The 25,799-nt window shown below is 49.1% G+C and overlaps 1 protein-coding gene across 2 annotated transcripts in view; it reads right to left on the bottom strand.

Annotated features, from left to right (window-relative positions):
• Nucleotides 1–2,425: 2,425 nt before the first annotated feature.
• LOC140399613 (scavenger receptor cysteine-rich domain-containing protein DMBT1-like) overlaps nt 2,426–25,799 on the bottom strand; it is a 161,672-nt gene continuing 138,298 nt past the window's right edge. For both annotated transcript variants that reach the window (XM_072489141.1, XM_072489142.1), the window contains exons 13-17: nt 22,746–23,060; nt 18,955–19,248; nt 18,060–18,338; nt 8,233–8,349; nt 2,426–2,953 (exon numbers count right to left, since the gene is read on the bottom strand). In XM_072489141.1, coding sequence (XP_072345242.1) covers nt 2,874–2,953; nt 8,233–8,349; nt 18,060–18,338; nt 18,955–19,248; nt 22,746–23,060 — 1,085 coding nt within the window. In that variant the 3' untranslated portion in view covers nt 2,426–2,873. The remainder of the gene's footprint in view (nt 2,954–8,232; nt 8,350–18,059; nt 18,339–18,954; nt 19,249–22,745; nt 23,061–25,799) is intronic.

Here is a 25,799-nt window from a genome sequence, read left to right as displayed (position 1 = left end):
AACAAAGAGAGGGGATTAACGGGTCTCTTTTCAAATCGGCAGGCAGTAACCAGTGGGGTACCGCTGTGATCGCTGCTGGGACCCCAGCTGTTCACAATATATATTCATGATGTAGATGAGGGAACAAAATGACACGTCTCCAAATTTGCAGTTGGGTGGGGGGGCGGGGGGGTTGGGGGGGGGTGGGTGAGCTGCGAGGAGGATGCAGAGATCCTGCAGCGTGATTTGGACAGGCTGAGTGAGCGGGGAAGTGAATGCCAGTTTCACGTGGGAGAAATGCGCGGTTATCCACAAAAACGAGACGGCAGACTATTATCTGAAATGCCATAAATTAGGAGACGGGACTGTGCAATGAGACCTGGGTCGTCGTACACCAGCCACTGAAGGTGAGCGCGCAGGTACAGCAGGCCGTGACGAAGGTAGCAAATGTTGGCCTTCATCGTGAGAGGATTCGACAGCAGGAACAGGGACATCTCGCTGGAATTAGACAGGAGCCTTGGTAAGGCCACACTCGGAGTGTTGTGGGCAGTGGTGGCCTCCTCCTCTGAGGAAGGGCGTTCTTGCTCTCGAAGCAGCGTAGCGAAGGTTTGGCAGGCTGATTCCTGGGATGGCGAGACTGGCGTACGAGACGGTCCAGAGTGATTCTCCATTTTGAAAGGGGGCATGCAGGGCCCCGGAATGCTCCACGCAGCCGACACGGGGCCCTGCACTCCCGGTCGTGGGTCCGTATTGCGCGCGGTGGACCTGCATACCCACACAGCAGGCCGGGCGCAACAATATAGGCCAACAACCCCACCCCCCACCCCCACCCCCAGATCGACCACGCACGCGCGATGGTTAATCAGTTGTATTCACTGAATGTTTCCTTCCCATCGATAACCAGGAATTTCCTTTCGGTTGACCAACCGAGCCAAGGGCCAAAGACTTTGGGCATTTTTCCGAGGATCACAGGTTCACACACTCGCCTGGTGGCTCCAGGGCTGGAACTGCCCACACGCCAACCCAGGTTGTCGTGACGATCTAGATGACGGGACTGGGGGTATTCTGGCTAAGTTTGCCGATGATACAAAGATAGGTGGCGGGGCAGGTAATATGGAGGAGGTGGGGAGGCTGCAGAAAGATTTAGACAGTTTAGGAGAGTGGTCCAAGAAATGGCTGATGAAATTCAACGTGGGCAAGTGCGAGATCTTGCACCTTGGAAAAAAGAATAGAGGCATGGACTATTTTCTAAACGGTGACAAAATTCATAATGCTGAAGTGCAAAGGGACTTGGGAGTCCTAGTCCAGGATTCTCTAAAGGTAAACTTGCAGGTTGAGTCCGTAATTAAGAAAGCAAATGCAATGTTGTCATTCATCTCAAGAGGCTTGGAATATAAAAGCAGGGATGTACTTCTGAAGCTTTACAAAGCATTAGTTAGGCCCCATTTAGAATACTGTGAGCAATATTGGGCCCCACACCTCAGGAAGGACATACTGGCACTGGAGCGGGTCCAGCGGAGATTCACACGGATGATCCCAGGAATGGTAGGCCTAACATACGATGAACGTCTGAGGATCCTAGGATTATATTCATTGGAGTTTAGGAGGTTGAGGGGAGATCTAATAGAAACTTACAAGATAATGAATGGCTTAGATAGGGGGGACGTAGGGTTGTTTCCATTAGCAGGGGAGACTAGGACCAGGGGGCACAGCCTTAGAATAAAAGGGAGTCACTTTAGAACAGAGAGGAGGAGAAATTTCTTCAGCCAGAGAGTGGTGGGTCTGTGGAATTCATTGCCACAGAGGGCGGTGGAGGCCGGGACGTTGAGTGTCTTTAAGACTGAAGTTGATAAATTCTTGATTTCTCGAGGAATTAAGGGCTATGGAGAGAGAGCGGGTAAATGGAGTTGAAATCGGCCATGATTGAATGGTGGAGTGGACTCGATGGGCCGAATGGCCTTACTTCCGCTCCTCTGTCTTATGGAGGCGGCCGAATACGAGAATGCATTTTCCTCACGCTGCTCTGAGACATCGTCATGGTAGCATTTCAGTCGGTCGGAGCCCGGGTGGTGTAGACCATAGTTATTTCGAACGCAGAGCAAGCACTTCGACATTGAAACACGCATTGTATGAAATTATATATATATATATATATTTATTATCGAAATGATGCAAATCTGTGTCAAGCGGCGTCACATTGCGGGGGGGTGGGGGGCGAATTTGGTTGCAAAACGACACCGGGGCAGAGACTCAGAATGGGGGAAATCGGTAAATTTGTTGTGACGGGTGTCAGCGGAATGTAACGTCGGCGGGGAAGGCGGACGTGACGAGGATTGTTAGGCGTCTGCGACCCAACGAGATTCCGCGGCCGGAGTCCCTGTTGACTGTCTCCTCCCCCCCCCCCCCCCCGGTCCCCCTCCCCCCCCCCCCCCCCCCCCACCCCCCCCCGCCCACGACAGGCGTCGTCCAATTTCAGTGGGGTTCCGACTCGCGATCCCTACGGGTCGGTTGGTCAGGCGTGCGGCGCGAGGCGTCGCCTGCTCACGTCCTGTCCACGACACGCTCGTAGACTTGGGCGTGAGGGACGCGGGGTGGTGGCGGCGGGTGCGGGGCGGGGGGGGGGGGGGGAGGTGGCTGTAAGAGCTATCCTTCGGCCCGAGCTCAGAGAGGGGCCAGATCTACAACAGGTGCTCACTGGTTTTCCCCCTGGCCTCCGGACGGGAAAGCGAGTAGCGATGCACGTCAGGGGGATATTGGACATTAACGTCTACGGCAAAGAACAGAATCTACACCTCCACCCCCACCCCCTCATTTACCCCCCCCTCCCCCCCGCCCCACGCAATATCTTAAGAGCGTAGTTCCTTCCGAATACAGTACGTCAAAAATGGTCCCAATTAAATTGGAGTATCATCATCAATGGCTTCAATATGCGTCACGTCATCGAGTAGCCTCTCTCGAACGTAAATCCTGTATTCTGTGGGCGGGAAACAGATGGCGTTAGTTTGGTTTTCCCGATTTTGCGGACACGCTTGCCGATCACAGCACCCGGCAATGCGCGAAACCGTAACCTCGATCGCTCGGTCAAGAGGTGACGCGGAATGTGGCACTTTTAAATGCAATGACCATCGAATGCCTGCAGGGCCGGAGGCGGGGACGCAGCCCAGCGAATCAGCACTGACCTTCGGAAAGAACTCCCTACCCAGGCTCACTACGTGCCGTTCTATCTCCGGAAACCCCGAACAGGAAGGGACAATTTAACGCGGCCAATCCACCTCACCTGCACATCTTTGGACAGCAAGGGACAATTTAACACGGCCAATCCACCGAACCTGTACATCTTTGGACAGCAAGGGCCAATTTAACACGGCCAATCCACCTAAACTTTACATCTTTGGACACTAAGGGACAATTTAACACGACCAATCCACCTAACCTGTACATCTTTGGACACTAAGGGACAATTTAACACGGCCAATCCACCTAACCTGTACATCTTTGGACACGAAGGGGCAATTTAACACGGCCAATCCACCTAACCTGTACATCTTTGGACACTGAGGGACAATTTAACACGGCCAATCCACCTAACCTGTACATCTTTGGACACGAAGGGGCAATTTAACACGGCCAATCCACCTAACCTGCACATCTTTGGACACTAGGGGACAATTTAACACGGCCAATCCACCTCACCTGTACATCTTTGGACACGAAGGGACAATTTAACACGGCCAATCCACCTAACCTGTACATCTTTGGACACTAAGGGACAATTTAACATGGCCAATCCACCTAACCTGTACACCTTTGGACACTAAGGGACAATTTAACACGGCCAATCCACCTAACCTGTTCATCTTTGGACAGCAAGGGACAATTTAACACGGCCAATCCACCTAACCTGCACATCTTTGGACACTAAGGGACAATTTAACAAGGCCAATCCACCTAACCTGCACATCTTTGGACACTAAGGGACAATTTAACACGGCCAATCCCCCTAACCTGTATATCTTTGGACACTAAGGGACAATTTAACACGGCCAGTCCACCTAACCTGTACATTATTGGACACTAAGGGACAATTTAACACGGCCAATCCACCTACCCTGCACATCTTTGGACACTAATGGACAATTTAACACGGCCAATCCACCTAACCTGTACATCTTTGGACACTAAGGGACAATTTAACACGGCCAATCCACCTAACCTGCACATCTTTGGATACAAAGGGACAATTTAACACGGCCAATCCACCTAACCTGTTCATCTTTGGACACCAAGGGACAATTTAACATGGCCAATCCACCTACCCTGCACATCTTTGAACACTAATGGACAATTTAACATGGCCAATCCACCTACCCTGCACATCTTTGGACACAAAGGGACAATTTAACACAGCCAATCCACCTAACCTGTTCATCTTTGGTCACTAAGGGACAATTCAACACGGCCAATCCTCCTAACCTGTCCATCTTTGGACACTAAGGGACAATTTAACATGGCCAATCCACCTCACCTGCACATCGTTGGTCACTAAGGGACAATTCAACACGGCCAATCCTCCTAACCTGTCCATCTTTGGACACTAAGGGACAATTTAACACGGCCAATCCACCTAACCTGTGCATCTTTGGACACAAAGGGAATTTTTTTTTTAAAATCCTGGTTTGTAAGACCACTGAGATTCATTGCAGCCAGTTGTGCAATTAAAGCATCATAAAAGCTTGGACTAATGGTTTTTTGTTAATATTAAGAGTGTTTCCTGTGGAGTAGTTAAGTGGAGACATTGTGTTCAGCTTAGCACGATGATGAAGTTAATGGGGGGGGGGGCAAGTAGGGCCCAAAGCAGTCAGGCATCGAGGTTTTCAAGATTAGTTTTTGGCTGGAAGAGAAGCTGAGATTCTGACAGGGGGCGGGGTCAGGTCTCTTGCTTTTAAGCGGTCTCAAAATATCTCTTTTCTCAAAGTGGAGTTTCCGAGGCATTTCTGTACGACGGATATTCTCGAGGGCAAACTGCATTTGAAAGTGGATTCAGAGCTGAGGTGGTTTTGTTGTTTGCGTGGGAACAAAGATAGCAGTTGAGGGTTGCTGACTTCACCGTATTGATTAACATTGCTTCCAATTACCCATGAAACAATGTTAAAGATATTTTAACCCTAGCTTGGTCGTGAAATTTGTTCTAATCTACCATATTCCTATTTTGTGAAATCGTTATGTTCGAATTATGGGAGGCACGGTAGCACAGTGGTTAGCACTGTTGCTTCACAGCGCCGTGCACCCAGCTTCGATTCCCGGCTTGGGTCACTGACTGTGCGGAGTCTGCACGTTCTCCCCGTGTCTGCGTGGGTTTCCTCCGGGGGCTCCGGTTTCCTCCCACAAGTCCCGAAAGACGTGCTGTTAGATAATTTGGACATTCTGAAGTCTCCCTCCCTGCACCCGAACAGGCGCCGGAGTGTGGCGACGAGGGGATTTTCACAGTAACTTCAATGCAGTGTTAATGTAAGTCTACTTGTGGGCAGCACGGTGGCGCAGTGGTTAGCACTGCTGCCTCACGGCGCCGAGGTCCCAGGTTCGATCCCGTCCTTGGGTCACTGTCTGTGTGGAGTTTGTACATTCTCCCCGTGTCTGCGTGGGTTCCGCCCCCACAACCCAAAGATGTGCAGAGTAGGTGAATTGGCCGCGCTAAATTGCCCCTTAATTGGAAATAATTAATTGGGCGCTCTAAATTTGAAAAACAAAATCTACTTGGAACACTAAAAAAGTTTGTTATTATAATAATGCTGATCATTCGTATTATTATCATCATCGCCATCGCGATGATATTATTCCCCATCTCGTTATTGTTCTAATAATAATAATCTTCATTAGTGTCACAAGTAGGCTTCACATTAACACTGCTATGAACTCACTGTGAAAATCCCCTCGTCGCCACATTCCGAGGGAGAATTCAGAATGTCCAATTCACCCAACAAGCACGTCTTTCGGGACTTGTGGGCGGAAACCGGAGCACCCGGGAGGAAAGCCACGCAGACACGGGGAGGACGTGCAGACTCCGCACAGACAGTGACCCAGCAGGGAATCGAACCTGGGACCCGGCTAACTACTGTGCTATCGGCCTCATTAACATTTTATAAATATAATTGCCATTATGAATGTTATTATCATAATGATCCCTGTGAATATCATTAACATTTTATGAATATAATTACCATTATGAATATTATTATCATAATGATTCCTGTGAGTATCATTAACATTTTATGAATATTTTAATGATCATTACAAACATTATTATCATAATTTTTACTGTGAATACCATTAACATTTTATGAATATTATAATGATGATTATGAATATTAGCATCGTGATCATTATGATGACTAGTATTAACATGTCCACGCATATCATTTGCATAATTAGCATTCTGATTAGAAATATTATAATGACTGACTTATCGTCATTAATACGATTCACAAGTATGTAATTATTATCAGCATTATTCTGAATATTATTGTTCTGAATATTGTTATCAATATCATTTATGTCATCGTTTCGACAGATATTATTATCAGTGTAATTAGTGGTGGGATTGCTGATGCTAATCTTCTGTTGGACACGAGGCAGATCTTCACGATCGGAAGGCTTTTCCCGATAGTCATACAGGGATCAAGGATGTCTCAGGCAGAGAAACACCTTGAAGGTGGGAGGTACCTGCTGTTATTAAGGGGGAACCGGTGCCTAGTGGGCGTACGGTAATATCTGTCCAAATGCAGCAAGGTCTGGGTAATACCCAGGCTCGGGGCTGACAAGGGGCAAGTTACATTCACGCCACACAAGTGCCCGGCAATGACCATCTCCTACAAGAGTGGATCTCACCATACAATGGAACCACCATCAATCCCCCATGAATCCCCCACATCCCCGGGGGTTACCATTGATCAGAAACTGAACTGGACCCAGCCGTATCAATACTGCGGCTACCAGGGCGGGTCAGAGTCTGGGAATCCTGCGGAGAGCAACTCACCTCCTGACGCCCCCCCCCCCGCCCCCAAAGCCCGTCTCCGCCACCCACACGGACACAAGTCAGGAGCGTGACGGGACCACCCCCCGCTCGCCTGGGTGAGCCCGGCTCCCGACGACGCTCGAGAAGCTCGACACCGCCCAGGACAAAGCAGCCCCGCTTGATTGCTCCCCTTCCACAAACATTCAAACGCTCCACCACCACCGGCGAACAGTGGCAGCCGTGTGTACCGTCGACAAGAGGCACGGCAGGAAGGTTCCTCAGGCAGCGCCCTCCAAACCCACAACCACTACCATCCAGAAGGACAAGAGCAGCAGATACCTGGGAACACCACCACCTGGAGGTTCCCCTCCGAGTCACTCACCGCCCCGACTGGGAAATATATCGGCCGTCCCTTCGCTGTCGCTGGGGCAACATCCTGGCGCTCCCTCCCTAACAGCACAGTGGGTGTACCTACACCTCAGCGACTGCAGCGGCTCAAGAAGGCAGCTCACCACCGCCTTCTGAGGGGCGACCAGGGTTGGGCAATAAATGCTGGGGCTGACCAGCGACGTCCACATTTTACAAATGAATTGTGAAATAGTCCTCCGAGGTGTAGGTACACCCACAATGCTGTTAGGGAGGGAGTGCCAGGAGTTTGGCCCAGCGACAGCGAAGGAATGGCCGATATATTTCCCAGTCGGGGCGGTGATTAATCGGAGGGGGGCGTCCAGGGGGTGGGTGTTCCCCGTGTGCCTTCTGCCCCTCTAAGGGGGAGAAGCGGCGGGTTTGGAAGGTGCCCGAGCAGCGAGCGGGTGCGTCTGGTAGACGGTACAGACGGCCGCCGCCGTGCGTCAGGGGGTGGAGGGAGCGGATGTTGGAGGTGGGGGGGGGGGGGGTGTTAGCCTCCCGAATGAGCCGGGGGCGGGAGGGGGTGGTGGGGGTGGGGGGGGGGGGGAAGGTGGCGTCGGGCTTCTGGAGTTGGCGCTGGGAGCCGCGACCTCCAGGCGAGCGGGGCCTATCCCATCGCGCGCCCTGACCCGAGTCCTTGTGGATGGCGGACGGACGGACGGGGAGGGGGGGGGGGGGGTGAAGGGGTCAGGAGGGGAATTACTCCCCGCAGGATTCCCAGCCTCTGACCCGAGCAGTAGTTCGGCAGAGAAAGGTCGCTCCCCTCGTGACCGCCCCCCCCCCCCCCCCCCCCCCGTGAACAAACTGCGCGGAGATGAAAATGTGCCCCTCACTGCGTTTCATACTGAAGGCCTTTGGCTTCCGGAAGTAGTAGATAGAGACGACCAAAATCAGGAGCAGTATCAGCGTCGCCAAGAACCAGCCGATGATCTTCTTCACGTTGGGAGTCGCTGCGGCGGACCAGAAAGAAAAACCCTGTGAGTTTGGCGGTCAGTGAGTCCCAACGTTTACCGACAATCAACAGCCCGTCAACTTCACCTGTAGCAAAACGGTCAGGGTGGCGACCGCCTTGACCTCAGGCGGGTGAGGTCGGATTGGTCGCCAATTCCCCGCCAAGGTGGCCTCGCCCCCTTTCTCCGGCTGTGCTCCCTCCCCTCCCCCCCCCCCAACACCCACCCCCTCAGTGGCCACAACGCTCAGTGTCTGTCTCTCTCCGCCGCTGCCGCATGGTACCAGGGGTGCGGCGGAGCGCACGCTGGCACGCGTGGGCAGGCACAGCGGCGGCGGAGTCAGGACTGGGCTAAACTATCCCCCGTGGTCTCAGAACCCTCTCACCATTCCCCCCAACCCCCCCCCCCCACATCATCGGCACCTGCGGCGGGGAGGGGGGACGGGTGTGGAGGGGGAGGGGTGACAGATGCCGAGGTAGTGGTCATCGGAATTGACTAGTCAGCCAATAGCCAGGGCTGACAGAACCCAGGAGCAATAGGAGGCCATTCGGCCTTCTGTGTGTGTGTGTGTCTGTGTGTGTGTGCGTCTGTGTGTGTGTCTGTGTGTGTGTGCATCTGTGTGTGTGTCTGTGTGTGTGTGTGTGTGTGCATCTGTGTGCGTCTGTGTGTGTGTGTCTCTGTGTGTGTGTGTGCATCTGTGTGTCTGTGTGTGTGTGTCTGTGTGTGTGTGTGTCTGTGTGTCAGTCTGTGTGTGTCTGTGTGTGTGTCTGTGTGTGTGTCTGTGTGTGTGTGCGTCTGTGTGTGCCTGTGTGTGTGTGTCTGTGTGTGTGTGTGTCTGTGTGTGTGTCTGTGTGTGTGTGTGTGTGTGCGTCTGTGTGTGCGTCTGTGTGTGTGTCTGTGTGTGTGTGCATCTGTGTGTGTGTCTGTGTGTGTGTGTGTGTGTGCATCTGTGTGCGTCTGTGTGTGTGTGTCTCTGTGTGTGTGTGTGCATCTGTGTGTCTGTGTGTGTGTGCGTCTGTGTGTGTGTGCGTCTGTGTGTGCATCTGTGTGTGTGTGCATCTGTGTGTGTGTGCGTCTGTGTGTGTGTGCGTCTGTGTGCATCTGTGTGTGTCTGTGTGTGTGCACGTCTGTGTGTGTCTGTTTGTCTGTATGTGTGTCTGTGTGTGTGTGCGCGTCTGTGTGCATCTGTATGCATCTGTGTGTGCGTCTGTGTGTGTGTGCGCCTGTGTGTCTGTCTGTACGCCTGTGTGTCTGTGTGTGTCTGTATGTCTGTGTGTGTCTGTATGTCTGTGTGTGTCTGTGTGTGTCTGCATGTCTGTGTGTGTCTGTGTGTGTGTGCGTCTGTGTGTGTCTGTGTGTGTGTCTGTGTGTGTGTCTGTGTCTGTGTCTGTGTTTATGGATGTCATTCCTGCAATAATTTTCTTGAAAGTACTGGCTTAAAAGACATTTTGGCTGCAGAGGTGCAATTGAAGCATTGTAAAAGTAATGGCGAATGTAATTTTTTTCATATAAAGAAGATTCCTGGGGGGGGGTGGGGATAAAGACTTTTTTTGGCCTTGGGGTCTTCTCTCTGCCGAGGCCACATTGAGGGAATTCCTGCTGGCGAGCTGCAGATCGGGACCCCATTTGTTCCGTCAGACCTTGATCACCCCCAACTGGATTGTGACCTGAGATGGGGTTTGGTTGGGTGGAGATAAAAGATGGCAGTTTGGAGTTTGTGTTTCACTGTCCTTGTTAAGCGCTGTTGAACTCGTCATTGTGGACTATTTTGTTTATGGTGTGTATGTGTGTGAGAGAGAGAGAGTGTGAGTGTGAGTGTGAGTGTGAGTGTGAGTGTGAGTGTGAGTGCGAGTGTGAGTGCGAGTGCGAGTGTGTGAGTGTGAGTGTGTGAGTGTGAGTGTGAGTGTGAGTGTGAGTGTGAGTGTGAGTGAGTGTGAGTGAGTGTGAGTGAGTGTGAGTGAGTGAGTGAGTGTGTGAGTGTGTGAGTGTGTGAGTGTGTGAGTGTGTGAGTGTGTGAGTTTGTAAGTGTATGTGACTCCTGCGATAATTTTCTGTAAAGTTCTTGCTTCAAAGACACTTTAGCTGCAGAGGTGTAATTAAAGCGTTGTAAAAGTAAGGACAAATGTAAATTTGTTGATATAAAGAAGGTTCTCTGGGTAGATAATTAAAGACATAATTAGAGAACCATCCTGCTACCCAGCTACACCTCGCGATGCTCCCAGCCCCGCGCCTGGCCCGAGAATTGCCGCAACCGTGCCACACCGCCCCGGCCTGCGATTCTCCGAAGTGCGCGCGACGGCGTCCTCGACGGAGCGGACACTCTGTCCCGCGGTCGGAGAATCGCGCCCACCATCCCCCTCGTTCTTCATGGACCATTCCTGGACCAACAAATCCTTTCCTCGCACTCTGACTAATGAGGTACCACAACTGCTCTCATTATACATTCATGACCCGAGTGAGGGGACTAAATTTGCAGATGATACAAAGTTGGGTGGGAGGATGAGCTGTGAGGAGGACACAGAGAGGCTTTGGCGGGATTTGGACAGGCTGAGCAAGTGGCCACATGCACGGCAGATGCAGTATAATGTGGGTAAACAAAACATGGAACACAGAACACGGAACATGGAACACGGAACACGGAACATGGAACATATACATGGAACATAGGACATAGGACATAGAACAAAACAGCACAGTCCAGGCCCTTCAGCCCACGATGTTGTGCCGACCATTGATCCTAATCTAAGATCAACTTAACCTCCACCCCTTCAATTTACTGCTGTCCGTGTGCCTGTCTAAGAGTCGCTTCAATCTCCCGAATAACTCTGACTCCACCACCTCTGTTGGCAGTGCATTCCACACACCCACCTCTCTCTGTGTAAAGAACCGACCTCTGACATCTCCCCCACACCTTCCTCCAATCACCTTAAAATTATGTCCCCTCGTGACAGCCATTTCCGCCCTGGGGAAAAGTCTCTGGCTATCCACTCTATCCATGCCTCTCATCACCTTGTACACCTCTATCAAGTCACCTCTCTGCCTTCTTCGCCCCAGTGAGAAAAGCCCTCGCTCCCTCAACCTTTCCTCATAAGACCTGCCCTCCAGTCCAGGCAGCATCCTGGTAAATCTCCTCTGCACCCTCTCCTAAGCATCCACATCCTTCCTATAATGAAGCGACCAGAACTGGACACAATATTCCAAGTGTGGTCTAACTGGAGTTTTATAAAGCTGCAGCAAAACCTCACGGCTCTTAAACTCCATCCCCCGTTAATGAAAGCCAGCACACCACACGCCTTCTTAACAACCCTATCAACCGGGGTGGCAGCTTTGAGCGATCGATGTACGTGGACCCCGAGATCCCTCTGCTCCCCCACCCTTCCAAGAATCCTGCCTTTAACCCGGTATTCAGCATTCAAATTCGACCTTCCAAAATGAATCACTTCACGTTTATCAAGGTTGAACTCCATCTGCCACTTCTCAGCCCAGCTCTGCACCCTGTCAATGTCCTGTTGTAACCTGCAACAACCCTCAACAGTCGGCGGTGGAGTCTGAGTCATTCGGGACATTTAAGCGATTCTTGGACAGACACATGGACAACAGTGAATTGAAGGGGTGTAGGTTAGGTCGAAATCTAATTGATTCCATTAGCCCGATTCTTTTACGATGTCATTATTGCATCCCGCCTGCAGAAGCCAGGTATTTCGAATACAACTAGTATCGGTAAAAGATAGCTGTTTAAGCATAAATGTTGAGCCCCAGTTTTAAATACCCATTTATACAGCATAATTCACTTTTACTGAAGTCCGTTGTTCTGGCAAATGCATATTTTCAAAGACAGTGTGACATTAAAACAGCACAGTTGCAAAACAATTTGACACTGCTTGTGCTAATTGTCAAGGACAAGGGCTGAATACACAGCAACATGAAGGCACCATTGTTCAGAATGCAGGTAACAGCTGGGTCAGAAAAGCTGATGTTGCACATTGAAGATGGACGGCTTGCCATCAAATCAAATGTGTTTGAGTCTAACCCAAACCAATTAGGATTATATTGGGGTGTAATTAGACGACTTAAGACAGATATGAAAGTGTATAACTGAAAAGTGTCCCCCACCATTTTAGTGTTGTGCTGTGTTCAGTGTTGTGTTGTCTCTCTGTTAGTTTAACAGTCTGTGTCAGTGATGTTAGTCCACTTTTGACTTTGAGTTTGAGTTTAGCTGAAGATTAGCTTTCTCTCTCTCTCTCTCTCTTCATGTTTCATTGCCAGACTTTGACCTTTCAAAAGTTACTTTCGAGCTGTCTGCCTAAGCAAAGAAAGATAATGTCTGTAATTCTCTGAAAGCTTCGAATTGTCTACGAATTGCCTTTTAAATGACTTTCAAATTGTAATCAAGCGACTACAAATAAAACAATTCTTTTTGGCACCTGAGGAGTTTATACTGCAAATTTCTGCTGAGTTCCAGTATTCGCAAAGTGCTACTGATAACCGAATAGCAGAGATGATATAAATTCCTTCAACGTTACACAGTCGAATAATACAAGGAAACAAACAACTTGGTAAAGTCTACAAATAGTACAAATCTTACAACTTGTCGTATTGCGCCAGGACTTGATTCATCAACTCAGCTTCCCCCAAACTTGGCGTAGTTCGACAGGTTAAGATTCCCATAAATTAAAGATTCTTTCATTTTGGCGTAGTCAGGCAGGAGGGGGGAGTACTGAGGACGACCTTCGGAGGCCCAGGTGACGACGGAAAGCTTCGAAGATAATCGGAGGAGGTCGGGAACCTTCGGGAAGCTTCGGAGATAATCGGAGGAGGCCCAGAAGACAGCCGGAACCCACGGCTAGACTAGGGTAAGAAATATCTTTTTCACCCATTAAAAGTCTTAAAGCCGCATCAATCAGTATTTCGACCCTTGAAAAGAACATTTTTTATAGACTGTGTTAAATAAATCAAGTGCCAGTCGTTCATACTATCATATACGTGACTGGAAGATTAGTCACTGCAGTAACTAAAATAAAACGGCAGTCAGCGATCAAGAAAAGTTATGGCTGATCCAAATCAAAGTGTAGATTCAGAGCGTTTACCAGACAGAAAATTACTCCCCACTACATCCAGATGTTTCTGTTGAAGATATGTTGGGGGATTTTAGATCTTTCATTCGTAGACAATTTGGACTGTCTGAAGTTGCTACAAAAATTGAATCAAAATATGATATCCCCAAAGGACAGTGGTCCCTTGATAATATCAAGAAGGCATGGGGTAAGACCACACGGTTAAACGGTGGAAGACGTATGAAATGGTCTTTTGCAGTAATGGCACAGCTCCAAAAACATCAAGAGACAATTGCAAAAATTAAATTTGATGATGAGTATAGGTCCACTAAAGACCAACTAATTGCAGTTGTTGAAGAATTGCGAGATGCAAAATCCAAACTTGAGCATTCTGATGAAATTAGAACAGATTTGCAAAATAAAACCTCTGAACTCCAGCAGTTAAATGTTCAAATCGGAGAATTTCAAAATCAAGTTTTTAAAGTGGAGTCAAAATACCAACAGTTGCAATTAAATACTGAACGAAGTGATGATGAGTATAGGTCTACTAAAAGGCAACTAATTGCAGTTGTTGAAGAATTGCAAGATGCAAAATCCAAACTTGAGTATTATGATGAAATTAAAACAGATTTGCAAGTTGCAAAATCCAAACTTGAGCATCATGATGAAATTAAAACAGAATTGCGAGATGCAAAATCCAAACTTGAGACAGATTTGCAAAACAAAACCTCTGAACTCCAGCAGTTATCTTTTCAAATAACAGAATTCAAAAATCAAGTTGTTAAAGTGGAGTCAAAATACCGACAATTGCAATTAAAAACTGAGCGAATTGAACTTGAAAATTGCAAGATAATTGAAGAAAGATGTGTTTTAGCTGAACACTGCAAAATTTCTGTGCAGAAATTTGAACAAACAGCACAAACTCAGAAAGCAGCCCAAGCGCCCCACCTAGTGGCGCAATCGGCAATTGCACAGCCAAGAACAAATGTCACGAATAAATCAGTTCCTTTGTCAGATGAATCAGACGAAGATAGTGCTCAAATCCAGCCCATGTTACCTGCTGCTCCAGCGGCGGCTGTTGCAGCACCTGCAGGAATATCAGCAGTAACTACAATTTCACCACCAGCGCCAGAGCAAACTGTACCCTTGCACCATTAAAATCACGTAAGGAAATACCACAATGTCTTTTCTGTGGTAGAGTAGGACACTGGATGGCAAAATGCTATCAAAAACAACGGATTGGTTCGAGAGATGATAATGAAGTAGACAATGTTCACTACAATACATCTCCACCTCGTGGTCAACCATGTAACACGTACCAACAAGACACACCCAGTATGGCTTCTGGTCAGCAACACTGGCTAAGCAACTACAACCATGGTTTGCTTTTACAGTTAATCAACAACAGTATCATAATAGCCCAACTGTTTACCACATGGCTTTACAGAATCATCTCAGGCAACTGCCTGTTCGGCCTTCCACCATTATCCAATATGAAGATGATGTTCTGATAACCTCCATCAATAAAGATGATCATGACAAAGACTTACGGGTGGTCTTGAACCACCTCGGTACTAACAGTCACAAAGCTAGCTTTCACAAAGCACAAATTGCCCAGAAAGATGTTTACTTGGGGCAGAAAATTTCCAAACGAGAAAGGGAACTTACTCAGAAGAGAACGGCTGCCATCAAAGCAGCTAAAGAACCCTCAAAGTATCGCTAAAAAGTTGCCAAGAACAGTCAACTTAAGAAAACTGTCATTTTTCTGAACGTTGCTTTATTAATTTAAAGAAATTAACATATCTTGTTAGCTGTGTTTCCTTTAACAGAATCGGCAAATTCATCTACAGAAAATCAAGATACAGCACAAGATTGGTTCAGTTATATATTTAATAAGTTATTGTATTTGATATTTTAAAATAAATGTTTAAAATTAGCCTGGAAATTAAAACTTCAAACAATGTGGAAGCTGTTTTTTAAAAACCAACCATCTTTGATTAAAAGCCAAAAGAACATATCGTTCAAAGAAATTTGATAACGGGAATTTGGCAGCAATCCAACTTTTACTCCCAGTCCATTTGAGTGACAAAAAAAAGTTTAAAGATGCGAATGGCATCATTCCAAGCTAGACGCCTCTTTTTGTCTCTGTAAGAAAATTAACCCTTTCAACAAGCTTTTGTGTATTATCCAGAGGATGTCCATTTTGATAATCATTTTACCATTTATTACTAGATCATATGTTCAACTTTTATTGTATAATAATTTTACATGAAGTTATTATTAATTACCAATGTGATCAAATTTGATTAATTTATTAATTATAACAATTATTTTGAAATGCTGGTTGCAATGTTAATTCCATTTTATTGTTTAAAACTGCAATGATTCTTTGCGTTTTTACCTATCCTATCGCATTAATGATGTATTTTAATCTTTTCTGATATATCTCAATTTTTCGATTTATCAAAGGGCCGACTGTAGAAGCCAAGTATTTCAAATACAACTAGTATAGGTAAAAGATAGCTGTTTAAGCATAAATGTTGAGCCCCAGTTTTAAATACCCATTTATACAGCATAATTCACTTTTACTGAGGTCCGTTGTTCTGGCAAATGCATATTTTCAAAGTCAGTGTGATATTAAAACAGCACATTTGCAAAACAATTTGACACTGCTTGTGCTAATTGTCAAGGCCAAGGGCTGAATACACAGCAACATGAAGGCACCATTGTTCAGAATGCAGATAACAGCTGGGTCAGAAAAGCTGATGTTGCACATTGAAGATGGACGGCTTGCCATCAAATCAAATGTGTTTGAGTCCAACCCAAACCAATTAGGATTATATTGGGGTGTAATTAGACGACTTAAGACAGATATGAAAGTGTATAACTGAAAAGTGTCCCCCGCCATTTTAGTATTGTGCTGTGTTCAGTGGTGTTGTGTTGTCTCTCTGTTAGTTTAACAGTCTGTGTCAGTGATGTTAGTCCACTTTTGACTTTGAGTTGGAGTTTAGCTGAAGATTAGCTCTCTCTCTCTCTCTCTTCATGTTTCATTGCCAGACTTTGACCGTTTAAAAGTTACTTTCGAGCTGTCTGCCTAAGCAAAGAAAGATAATGTCTGTAATTCTCTGAAAGCTTCGAATTGTCTACGAATTGCCTTTTAAATTACTTTCAAATTGTAATCAAGCGACTACAAATAAAACAATTCTTTTTTGGCACCTGAGAATCATAGAATCATAGAATCATAGACGTTTACAGCATGGAAACAGGCCCTTCGGCCCAACCAGTCCATGCCGCCCAGTTTTTACCATTAAGCTAGTCCCAGTTGCCCGCACTTGGCCCATAACCCTCTATATACCCATCTTACCCATGTAACTATCCAAATGCTTTTTAAAAGACACAATTGTACCCGCCTCTACTACTACCTCTGGCAGCACATTCCAGACACTCACTACCCTCTGAGTGAAGAAATTGCCCCTCTGGGCCTTTCTGAATCTCTCCCCTCTCACCTTAAACCTATGCCCTCTAGTTTTAGACTCCCCTACCTTTGGGAAAAGATGTTGACTATCTACCTTATCTATGCCCCTCATTATTTTATAGACCTCTATAAGATCACCCCTAAGCCTCCTACGCTCCAGGGAAAAAAGTCCCAGTCTATCCAGCCTCTCCTTATAACTCAAACCATCAAGTCCCGGCAACATCCTAGTAAATCTTTTCTGCACTCTTTCTAGTTTAATAATATCCTTTCTATAATAGGGTGACCAGAACTGCACACAGTATTCCAAGTGTGGCCGTACCAATGTCTTGTACAACTTCAACAAGACGTCCCAACTCCTATATTCAATGTTCTGACCAATGAAACCAAGCATGCCGAATGCCTTCTTCACCACCCTGTCCACCTGTGACTCCACCTTCAAGGAGCTATGAACCTGTACTCCTAGATCTCTTTGTTCTATAACTCTCCCCAACGCCATACCATTAACTGAGTAGGTCCTGGCCTGATTCGATCTGCCAAAATGCATCACCTCACATTTATCTAAATTAAACTCCATCTGCCATTCGTCGGCCCACTGGCCTAATTGATCAAGATCCCGTTGCAATCCTAGATAACCTTCTTCACTATCCACTGTGCCACCAATCTTGGTGTCATCTGCAAACTTACTAACCATGCCTCCTAAATTCTCATCCAAATCATTAATATAAAACCTGAAGTTTTAACTGAAGTTTCTGCTGAGTTCCAGTATTCGCAAAGTGCTACTGGTAACCGAATAGCAGAGATGATATAAATTCCTTCAACGTTACACAGTCGAATAATACAAGGAATCGAACAACTTGGTAAAGTCTACAAATAGTACAAATCTTACAACTTGTCGTATTGTGCCAGGACTTGATTAATCAACTAAGCTTCCCCCAAACTTGGTGTAGTTCGGCAGGTTAAGATCCCATAAATTAAAGATTCCTTCACCGCCCCCCCCCAACCTTTCAAAGTAGGATATATTTTTAAAACAGGACTGCGGCAGTCAAACACACTCTAACCCAGGCTGAATGCGCCAACTACCCGCAACACAATGCCCCTGAAATTGTGACGTGCGTCGCCACTTCACGTCGCGGTCGACGGGGAACTGATCCCGAGGGCTCCCGCGCGCGATTGCCGCTCACCTGAAGCAGCGACGAGGACCGGGTCGGTGTAGGTCGAATTTAAGGCTCTCCCGTTGAGGCGCAGCTGGTAGAGGCAGACGTAGCGAGCCGAGGCCTGCGTGTCGCTCTCGTTCAGGAGAAAGGTGGAGGTGGAGTTCCACAGACTCATGCGCTGGGCCGTGCCGCCCCCCACTGCGAGTAGATACATCACCCCGCTCGGCATCTCATTGCGGACGGTGCAGTTGATGAGGCTTTTCCCGCCGGCTGTGTAGAGCGCGATCTGAGGTGTTTCCGGGGGATCTGTTTCGGAAGAAGAGGCGTGCGAGTCAACAACCTGGCAGAGCTCGGGACTAAAGCAGCTCCCAAGCCGTGACGGGAGTGACCAGGACAACAACGGCAAAGTGGCGGTCTGATTCGGGACTTCAAAGTCTGTCTCCCCCTTTAAATAATCGGTTTTGATGGGATCGTCTCTCTCTGTCTCTCTCTCTCTGTCTCTCTCTCTCTCTCTCTGTCTCTCTCTCTCTCTTCGTCGAAGAACCAAATGTTCCCTACAGCCCAGAAGGAGGCCATTCGGCCCATCGAGTCTGCACCGACCGCCTGGAACATCTCCCTTCCTCGGCCCAGCCCCCACCCTGTCCCAGTAACCCCACCTCACGCTCGAACCCTTGGACACTAAGGGACAATTTATCACGGCCAATCCACCTAACCTGCACACTTTTGGACTGTGGGAGGAAACCGGAGCACCCGGAGGAAACCCACGCACACACGGGGAGGACGTGCAGACTCCGCACAGACAGTGACCCCAGCTGGGAATCGAACCCGGGACCCTGGAGCTGTGCGGAAGCGGCCCTGATTGCCCCCGACTTCGCCGAAATGGAATTTGCCCCTGTGCCAGTCAACGTCCTCCTTTGCTTACCTGTCACGGTGATAAACGCGGAGGTGTCGAGAGAGGAGTTGGCATGGTCCCCGGCCAGCTGGTTTCCGTACTTGCAGCCGTACGTCCCAGAATCCTTCAGGGTCACGTTGACCATTTCCAGGTGGGCAGAGTTGTCCCCCGGGCGGATGGCCCGGTGGGTCAGGAACGAGCCGTTGAAGTAAAAGTCGATCCCGCGGCTGGTGTTGCGCTCCCAGATCGTGCAGTTGACGTCGAAGGACTCGCCGTTGAGGAACACCTTGTAGCTGGGCACCAGCTCCATGGTTGGCCTGACCCCTGAGGAGGGAGACACAGAGGCGGTTTCACGGGATCGTCAGTCAAGCCGATCGCCCGCTCCCCCCCCCTCACCGAAGCTCACCGGGGCGGCAATCGGCGGCCTGGCACGCGATCGGGGCCCACCGATCTGCGCATGCGCAAGAACACGCCGTCCGGTCTCTCTGTCTCTCTCCCACACACTCACCCCTCTCACACTCACTCACCTCTCACACTCGCACACACTCCCCTCTCTCTCTCTCTCCCACACACTCACCCCTCTCACACTCACTCACCTCTCACACTCGCACACACTCCCCTCTCTCTCTCTTTCCCACACACTCACCCCTCTCACACTCACTCACCTCTCACACTCGCACACACCCCTCTCTCTCTATCTCTCCCACACACTCACCCCTCTCACACTCACTCACCTCTCACACTCGCACACACTCCCCTCTCTCTCTCTCTCTCCCACACACTCACCCCTCTCACACTCACTCACCTCTCACACTCGCACACACCCCTCTCTCTCTATCTCTCCCACACACTCACCCCTCTCACACTCACTCACCTCTCACACTCGCACACACCCCTCTCTCTCTATCTCTCCCACACACTCACCCCTCTCACACTCACTCACCTCTCACACTCGCACACACTCCCCTCTCTCTCTCTTTCCCACACACTCACCCCTCTCACACTCACTCACCTCTCACACTCGCACACACCCCTCTCTCTCTATCTCTCCCACACACTCACCCCTCTCAAACTCACTCACCTCTCACACTCGCACACACCCCTCTCTCTCTATCTCTCCCACACACTCACCCCTCTCACACTCACTCACCTCTCACACTCGCACACACCCCTCTCTCTCTATCTCTCCCACACACTCACCCCTCTCACACTCACTCACCTCTCACACTCGCACACACTCCCCTCTCTCTATCTCTCCCACACACTCACCCCTCTCACACTCACTCACCTCTCACACTCGCACACACTCCCCTCTCTCTCTCTCTCCCACACACTCACCCCTCTCACACTCACTCACCTCTCACACTCGCACACACTCCCCTCTCTCTCTCTCTCCCACACACTCACCCCTCTCACACTCACTCACCTCTCAGACTCGCACACACTCCCCTCTCTCTCTCTCTCTCTCCCACACACTCACCCCTCTCACACTCACTCACCTCTCACACTCGCACACACTCCCCTCTCTCTATCTCTCCCACACACTCACCCCTCTCACACTCACTCACCTCTCACACTCGCACACACTCCCCTCTCTCTCTCTCTCCCACACACTCACCCCTCTCACACTCACTCACCTCTCACACTCGCACACACTCCCCTCTCTCTCTCTCTCCCACACACTCACCCCTCTCACACTCACTCACCTCTCACACTCGCACACACTCCCCTCTCTCTCTCTCTCCCACACACTCACCCCTCTCACACTCACTCACCCCTCTCACACACACTCACCTCTCACACTCGCACACACTCCCCTCTCTCTCTCTCACACACACTCACCTCTCTCACACTCACACACACTCACCCCTCTCCCCCCCCACACACACACTCTCTCACACACACTCACCTCTCCCACACACTCACCTCTGTCTCTCTTGCACACACACTCACCTCTCACACTCGCACACACTCCCCTCTGTCTCTCTCTCACACACACACTCACCTCTCTCACACTCACGCACATTCCTCTCTGTCTCTCTCTCACACACACTCACCTCTCTCACACTCACACACATTCCTCTCTGTCTCTCTCGCACACACACTCACCTCTCTCACACTCGCACACACTACCCTCTGTCTCTCTCTCACACACACACTCACCTCTCTCACACTCGCACACACTCCCCTCTGTCTCTCACACTCGCACACACTCATCTCTCTCACACTCACACAGTCACCTATCTCTCACACTCGCACACACTCATCTCTCTCACACTCACCTCTCTCACACTCACACACATTCCTCTCTGTCTCTCTCTCACACACACTCACCTCTCTCACACTCACACACATTCCTCTCTGTCTCTCTCGCACACACACTCACCTCTCTCACACTCGCACACACTACCCTCTGTCTCTCTCTCACACACACACTCACCTCTCTCACACACTCCCCTCTGTCTCTCACACTCGCACACACTCATCTCTCTCACACTCACACAGTCACATATCTCTCACACTCGCACACACTCATCTCTCTCACACTCACCTCTCTCACGCTCACACGCATTTCTCTCTGTCTCTCTTGCACACACACTCACCTCTCACACTCACACGCACTCCCCTCTGTCTCTCACACTCGCACACACTCATCTCTCTCACACTCACACACTCACCTATCTCTCACACTCACACACACTCACCCCTCTACCCACCACACACACACTCTCTCACACACACTCACCTCTCTCATGCTCACACACATTCCTCTCTGTCTCTCTCGCACACACACTCGCCTCTCTCATGCTCACACACATTCCACTCTGTCTCTCTCACACACACACTCACCTCTCACACTCACACACACTCCCCTCTGTCTCTCAAAATTGCACACACTCATCTCTCTCACACTCACACACTCACCTATCTCACACTCACACACACTCACCCCTCTACCCCCCACACACACACTCTCTCACACACACTCACCTCTCTCCCGCACACACACTCACCTCTCTCACACTCACACACATTCCTCTCTGCCTCTCTCGCACACACACTCACCTCTCACACTCGCACACACTCCCCTCTGTCTCTCTCTCACACACACTCACCTCTCTCACACTCACACACATTCCTCTCTGTCTCTCTCGCACACTCACTCACCTATCTCTCACGCTCACACACACTCACCCCTCTACCCCCCACACACACACTCTCTCACACACACTCACCTCTCTCACACTCACACACACTCCCCTCTTTCTCTCTCTCACACACTCACCTCTCTCACACTCACAGACATTCCTCTATGGCTCGCTTGCACACACACTCACCTCTCTCACACTCGCCCACACGCCCCTCTGTCTTTCTCTCACACACACACTCACCTCTCTCACACTCACACACTCCCCTCTTTCTCTCTCTCACACACTCACCTCTCTCACACTCACGCACATTCCTCTCTGTCTCTCCCGCACACACACTCACCTCTCTCACACTCACATACACTCCCCTCTTTCTCTCTCTCTCTCACACTCACCTCTCTCTCTCTCACACACACTCGCCCCCCTTTTTTTTTCACTCCGAGGCCCTCGCTGCCCCCTCCATCCACTATCAATCCCCACCTTCCCCTCCCCCTTGCTGTCCGCACTCCTCCAATCAGAGGCCAGCTCCGAAGGGACGAGGATTCTGCCGCCTTTCTCAATATTAGGGCAGGCCGCCACGGGGCCCCGCCGCCTTCTGGGGACGCCGCAGCCCCCCCCCTCCTGATCGGTGCCTGACCCGCGCTCTCCACACCCCCCCCGCCCCCCCCTCACCGGAACAGATGACGCCGGCGTCTTCGCCGTGATGACAGTTGTGTGAGCCCCACAGCCGGGCGCTGCAGTACCACAGGACCGACTCGTCGCCCCGGCACGCCACGTCGTCCAGCCAGATGGGCCCGCTGCCCCTGCCGAAGTGGGCGTGGCTGGGCGCCGAATTGGCCGACCCACAGCCCAGCGCCGCGCACACCACTTTGGCATCGTGCAGCCCCCACTGGTCATCGCAGACGGTTCCCCAGTTGTCCCCGAAGGAGATCTCCACCCGGCCCTCGCACGGGTGGCTCCCATTCACCAGCTGCAGGTCCATGTGTTCTGGCGGGGGGGGGGGGGAGAGAAAGATGAGCACCGTTATACCGCAAGACACCCTCATTTCTCACACAATTGTTTTACCCTCCCAGAGAGTCCCAGTTAGAGCCTCAGTAAATTGTCAAACCCTCAAGAGTACTGACAGTCAGAGAGATCTAGGTGTACAGGTCCACGGGTCACTGAAAGGGGCGACACAGGTGGAGAAGGTAGTCAAGAAGGCCGACGGGCATGCTCGCCTTCATCGGCCGGGGCATTGAGTATAAGAATTGGCAAGTCATGTTGCAGCTGCATCGAACCTTAGTTCGGCCCCACTTGGAGTGTTGTGTTCAATTCTGGTTGCCACACTACCTGAAGGATGTGGAGGCTTTAGAGAGGGTGCAGAAGAGATTTACCAGGAGGTTGCCTGGTATGAAGGGCATTAGCTATGAGGAGCGGTTCAATAAACTCGGTTTGTTCTCACTGGAACGACGGAGGTTGAGGGGCGACCTCAAATAAAATTGGGGGTCATCCGGGATAGTAATAAAATTGGGAGTCATCTGGGAGAGTAATAAAATTGGAGGCTGGTCCAGGATAGTAATTAAATTTGGTGCTCGTCCAGGATAGTAATTGAATTGGGGGCTCGTCCAGGATAGTAATTAAATTGGGGGCTCATCCAGGATAGTAATTAAATTGGGGGCACGTCCAGGATAGTAATTAAATTGGGGGCTCGTCCAGGATAGTAATTAAATTGGGGGTCATCCAGGATAGTAAAAAAATTGGGGGACATCCGGGACAGTAATAAAATTGAGAGTCATCTGAGATAGTAATAAAATTGGAGGCTCGTCCAGGATAGTAATCAAATTGGGGGTTCGTCCAGGATAGTAATTAAATTGGGGGCGCGTCCAGGATAGTAATTAAATTGGGGGCTCGTCCAGGATAGTAATTAAATTGGGGGTCATCCGGGATAGTAATAAAATTGGGGGCTCGTCCAGGATAGTAATTAAACTGGGGGCTCGTCCAGGATAGTAATAAAATTGGGGGCTCGACCAGGATAGTAATTAAATTGGGGGTCGTCCGGGATAGTAATAAAATTGGGGGGTCGTCCAGGATAGTAATTAAATTGGGGGCTCGTCCAGGATAGTAATAAAATTGGGGGCTCGTCTAGGATAGTAATTAAATTGGGGGCTCGAACAGGATAGTAATTAAATTGGGAGCTCGTCCACGATAGTAATAAAATTGGGGGTCATCCGGGATAGTAATAAAATTGGGAGCCACCTGGGATAGTAATAAAATTGGAGGCTTACAGGATAGTAATTAAATTGGGGGCTCGTCCAGGATAGTAATTAAATTGGGGGCGCGTCCAGGATAGTAATTAAATTGGGGGCTCGTCCAGGATAGTAATTGAATTGGGGGTCATCTGGGATAGTAATAAAATTGGGGGCTCATCCAGGATAGTAAATAAATTGGGGGCTCATCCAGGATTGTAATAAAATTGGGGGCTCGTCCAGGATAGTAATTAAATTGGGGGATCGTCCGGGATAGTAATAAAATTGGGTGCTCATCCAGGATAGTAATAAAATTGGGGGCTCGTCCAGGATAGTAATTAAATTGGGGGTCATCCGGGATAGTAATAAGATTGGGGGTCATCCGGGAGAGTAATAAAATTGGGAGTCATCTGGGAGAGTAATAAAATTGGAGGCTCGTCCAGGATAGTAATTAAATTTGGTGCTCGTCCAGGATAGTAATTCAATTGGGGGCTCGTCCAGGATAGTAATTAAATTGGGGGCTCATCCAGGATAGTAATTAAATTGGGGCCGCGTCCAGGATAGTAATTAAATTTGGGGCTCGTCCAGGATAGTAATTAAATTGGGGGTCATCCGGGATAGTAATAAAATTGGGGGTCATCCGGGACAGTAATAAAATTGGGGGCTCGACCAGGATAGTAATTAAATTGGGGGCTCGTCCAGGATAGTAATAAAATTGGGGGGTCGTCCAGGATAGTAATTAAATTGGGGGCTCGTCCAGGATAGTAATAAAATTGGGGGCTCGTCTAGGATAGTAATTAAATTGGGGGCTCGAACAGGATAGTAATTAAATTGGGAGCACGTCCACGATAGTAATAAAATTGGGGGTCATCCGGGATAGTAATAAAATTGGGAGCCACCTGGGATAGTAATAAAATTGGAGGTTCGTCCAGGATAGTAATTAAATTGGGGGCTCGACCAGGATAGTAATTAAATTGGGAGCTCGTCCACGATAGTAATTAAATTGTGGGTCATCCGTGATTTAATAAAATTGGGAGTCATCTGGGAAAGTAATGAAATTGGAGGCTCGTCCAGGATAGTAATTAAATTGGGGGCTCGTCCAGGATAGTAATTAAATTGGGGGCATGTCCAGGATAGTAATTAATTGGGGGCTCGTCCAGGTTAGTAATTAAATTGGGGGCATGTCCAGGATAGTAATTAAATTTGGGGCTCGTCCAGGATAGTAATTAAATTGATGGCTCATCCAGGATAGTAATTAAATCGGTGGCACATCCAGGATAGTAATTAAATTGGGGGCTCGTCCAGGATAGTAATAAAATTGGTGGCTCGTCCAGGATAGTAATTAAATTGGGGGTCATCTGGGATAGTAATAAAATTGGGGGTCATCCGGGATAGTAATGAATTGGGAGTCATCTGGGCTAGTAATAACATTGGAGGCTCGTCCAGGATAGTAATTAAATTGGGGGCTCGTCCAGGATAGTAATTAAATTGGGGGCTCGTT

The sequence above is a fragment of the Scyliorhinus torazame genome, chromosome 23, assembly GCF_047496885.1.
Source record: "Scyliorhinus torazame isolate Kashiwa2021f chromosome 23, sScyTor2.1, whole genome shotgun sequence".
Lineage (NCBI taxonomy): Eukaryota > Metazoa > Chordata > Chondrichthyes > Carcharhiniformes > Scyliorhinidae > Scyliorhinus > Scyliorhinus torazame.
This window is presented reverse-complemented; position numbering and strand designations above follow the sequence as displayed.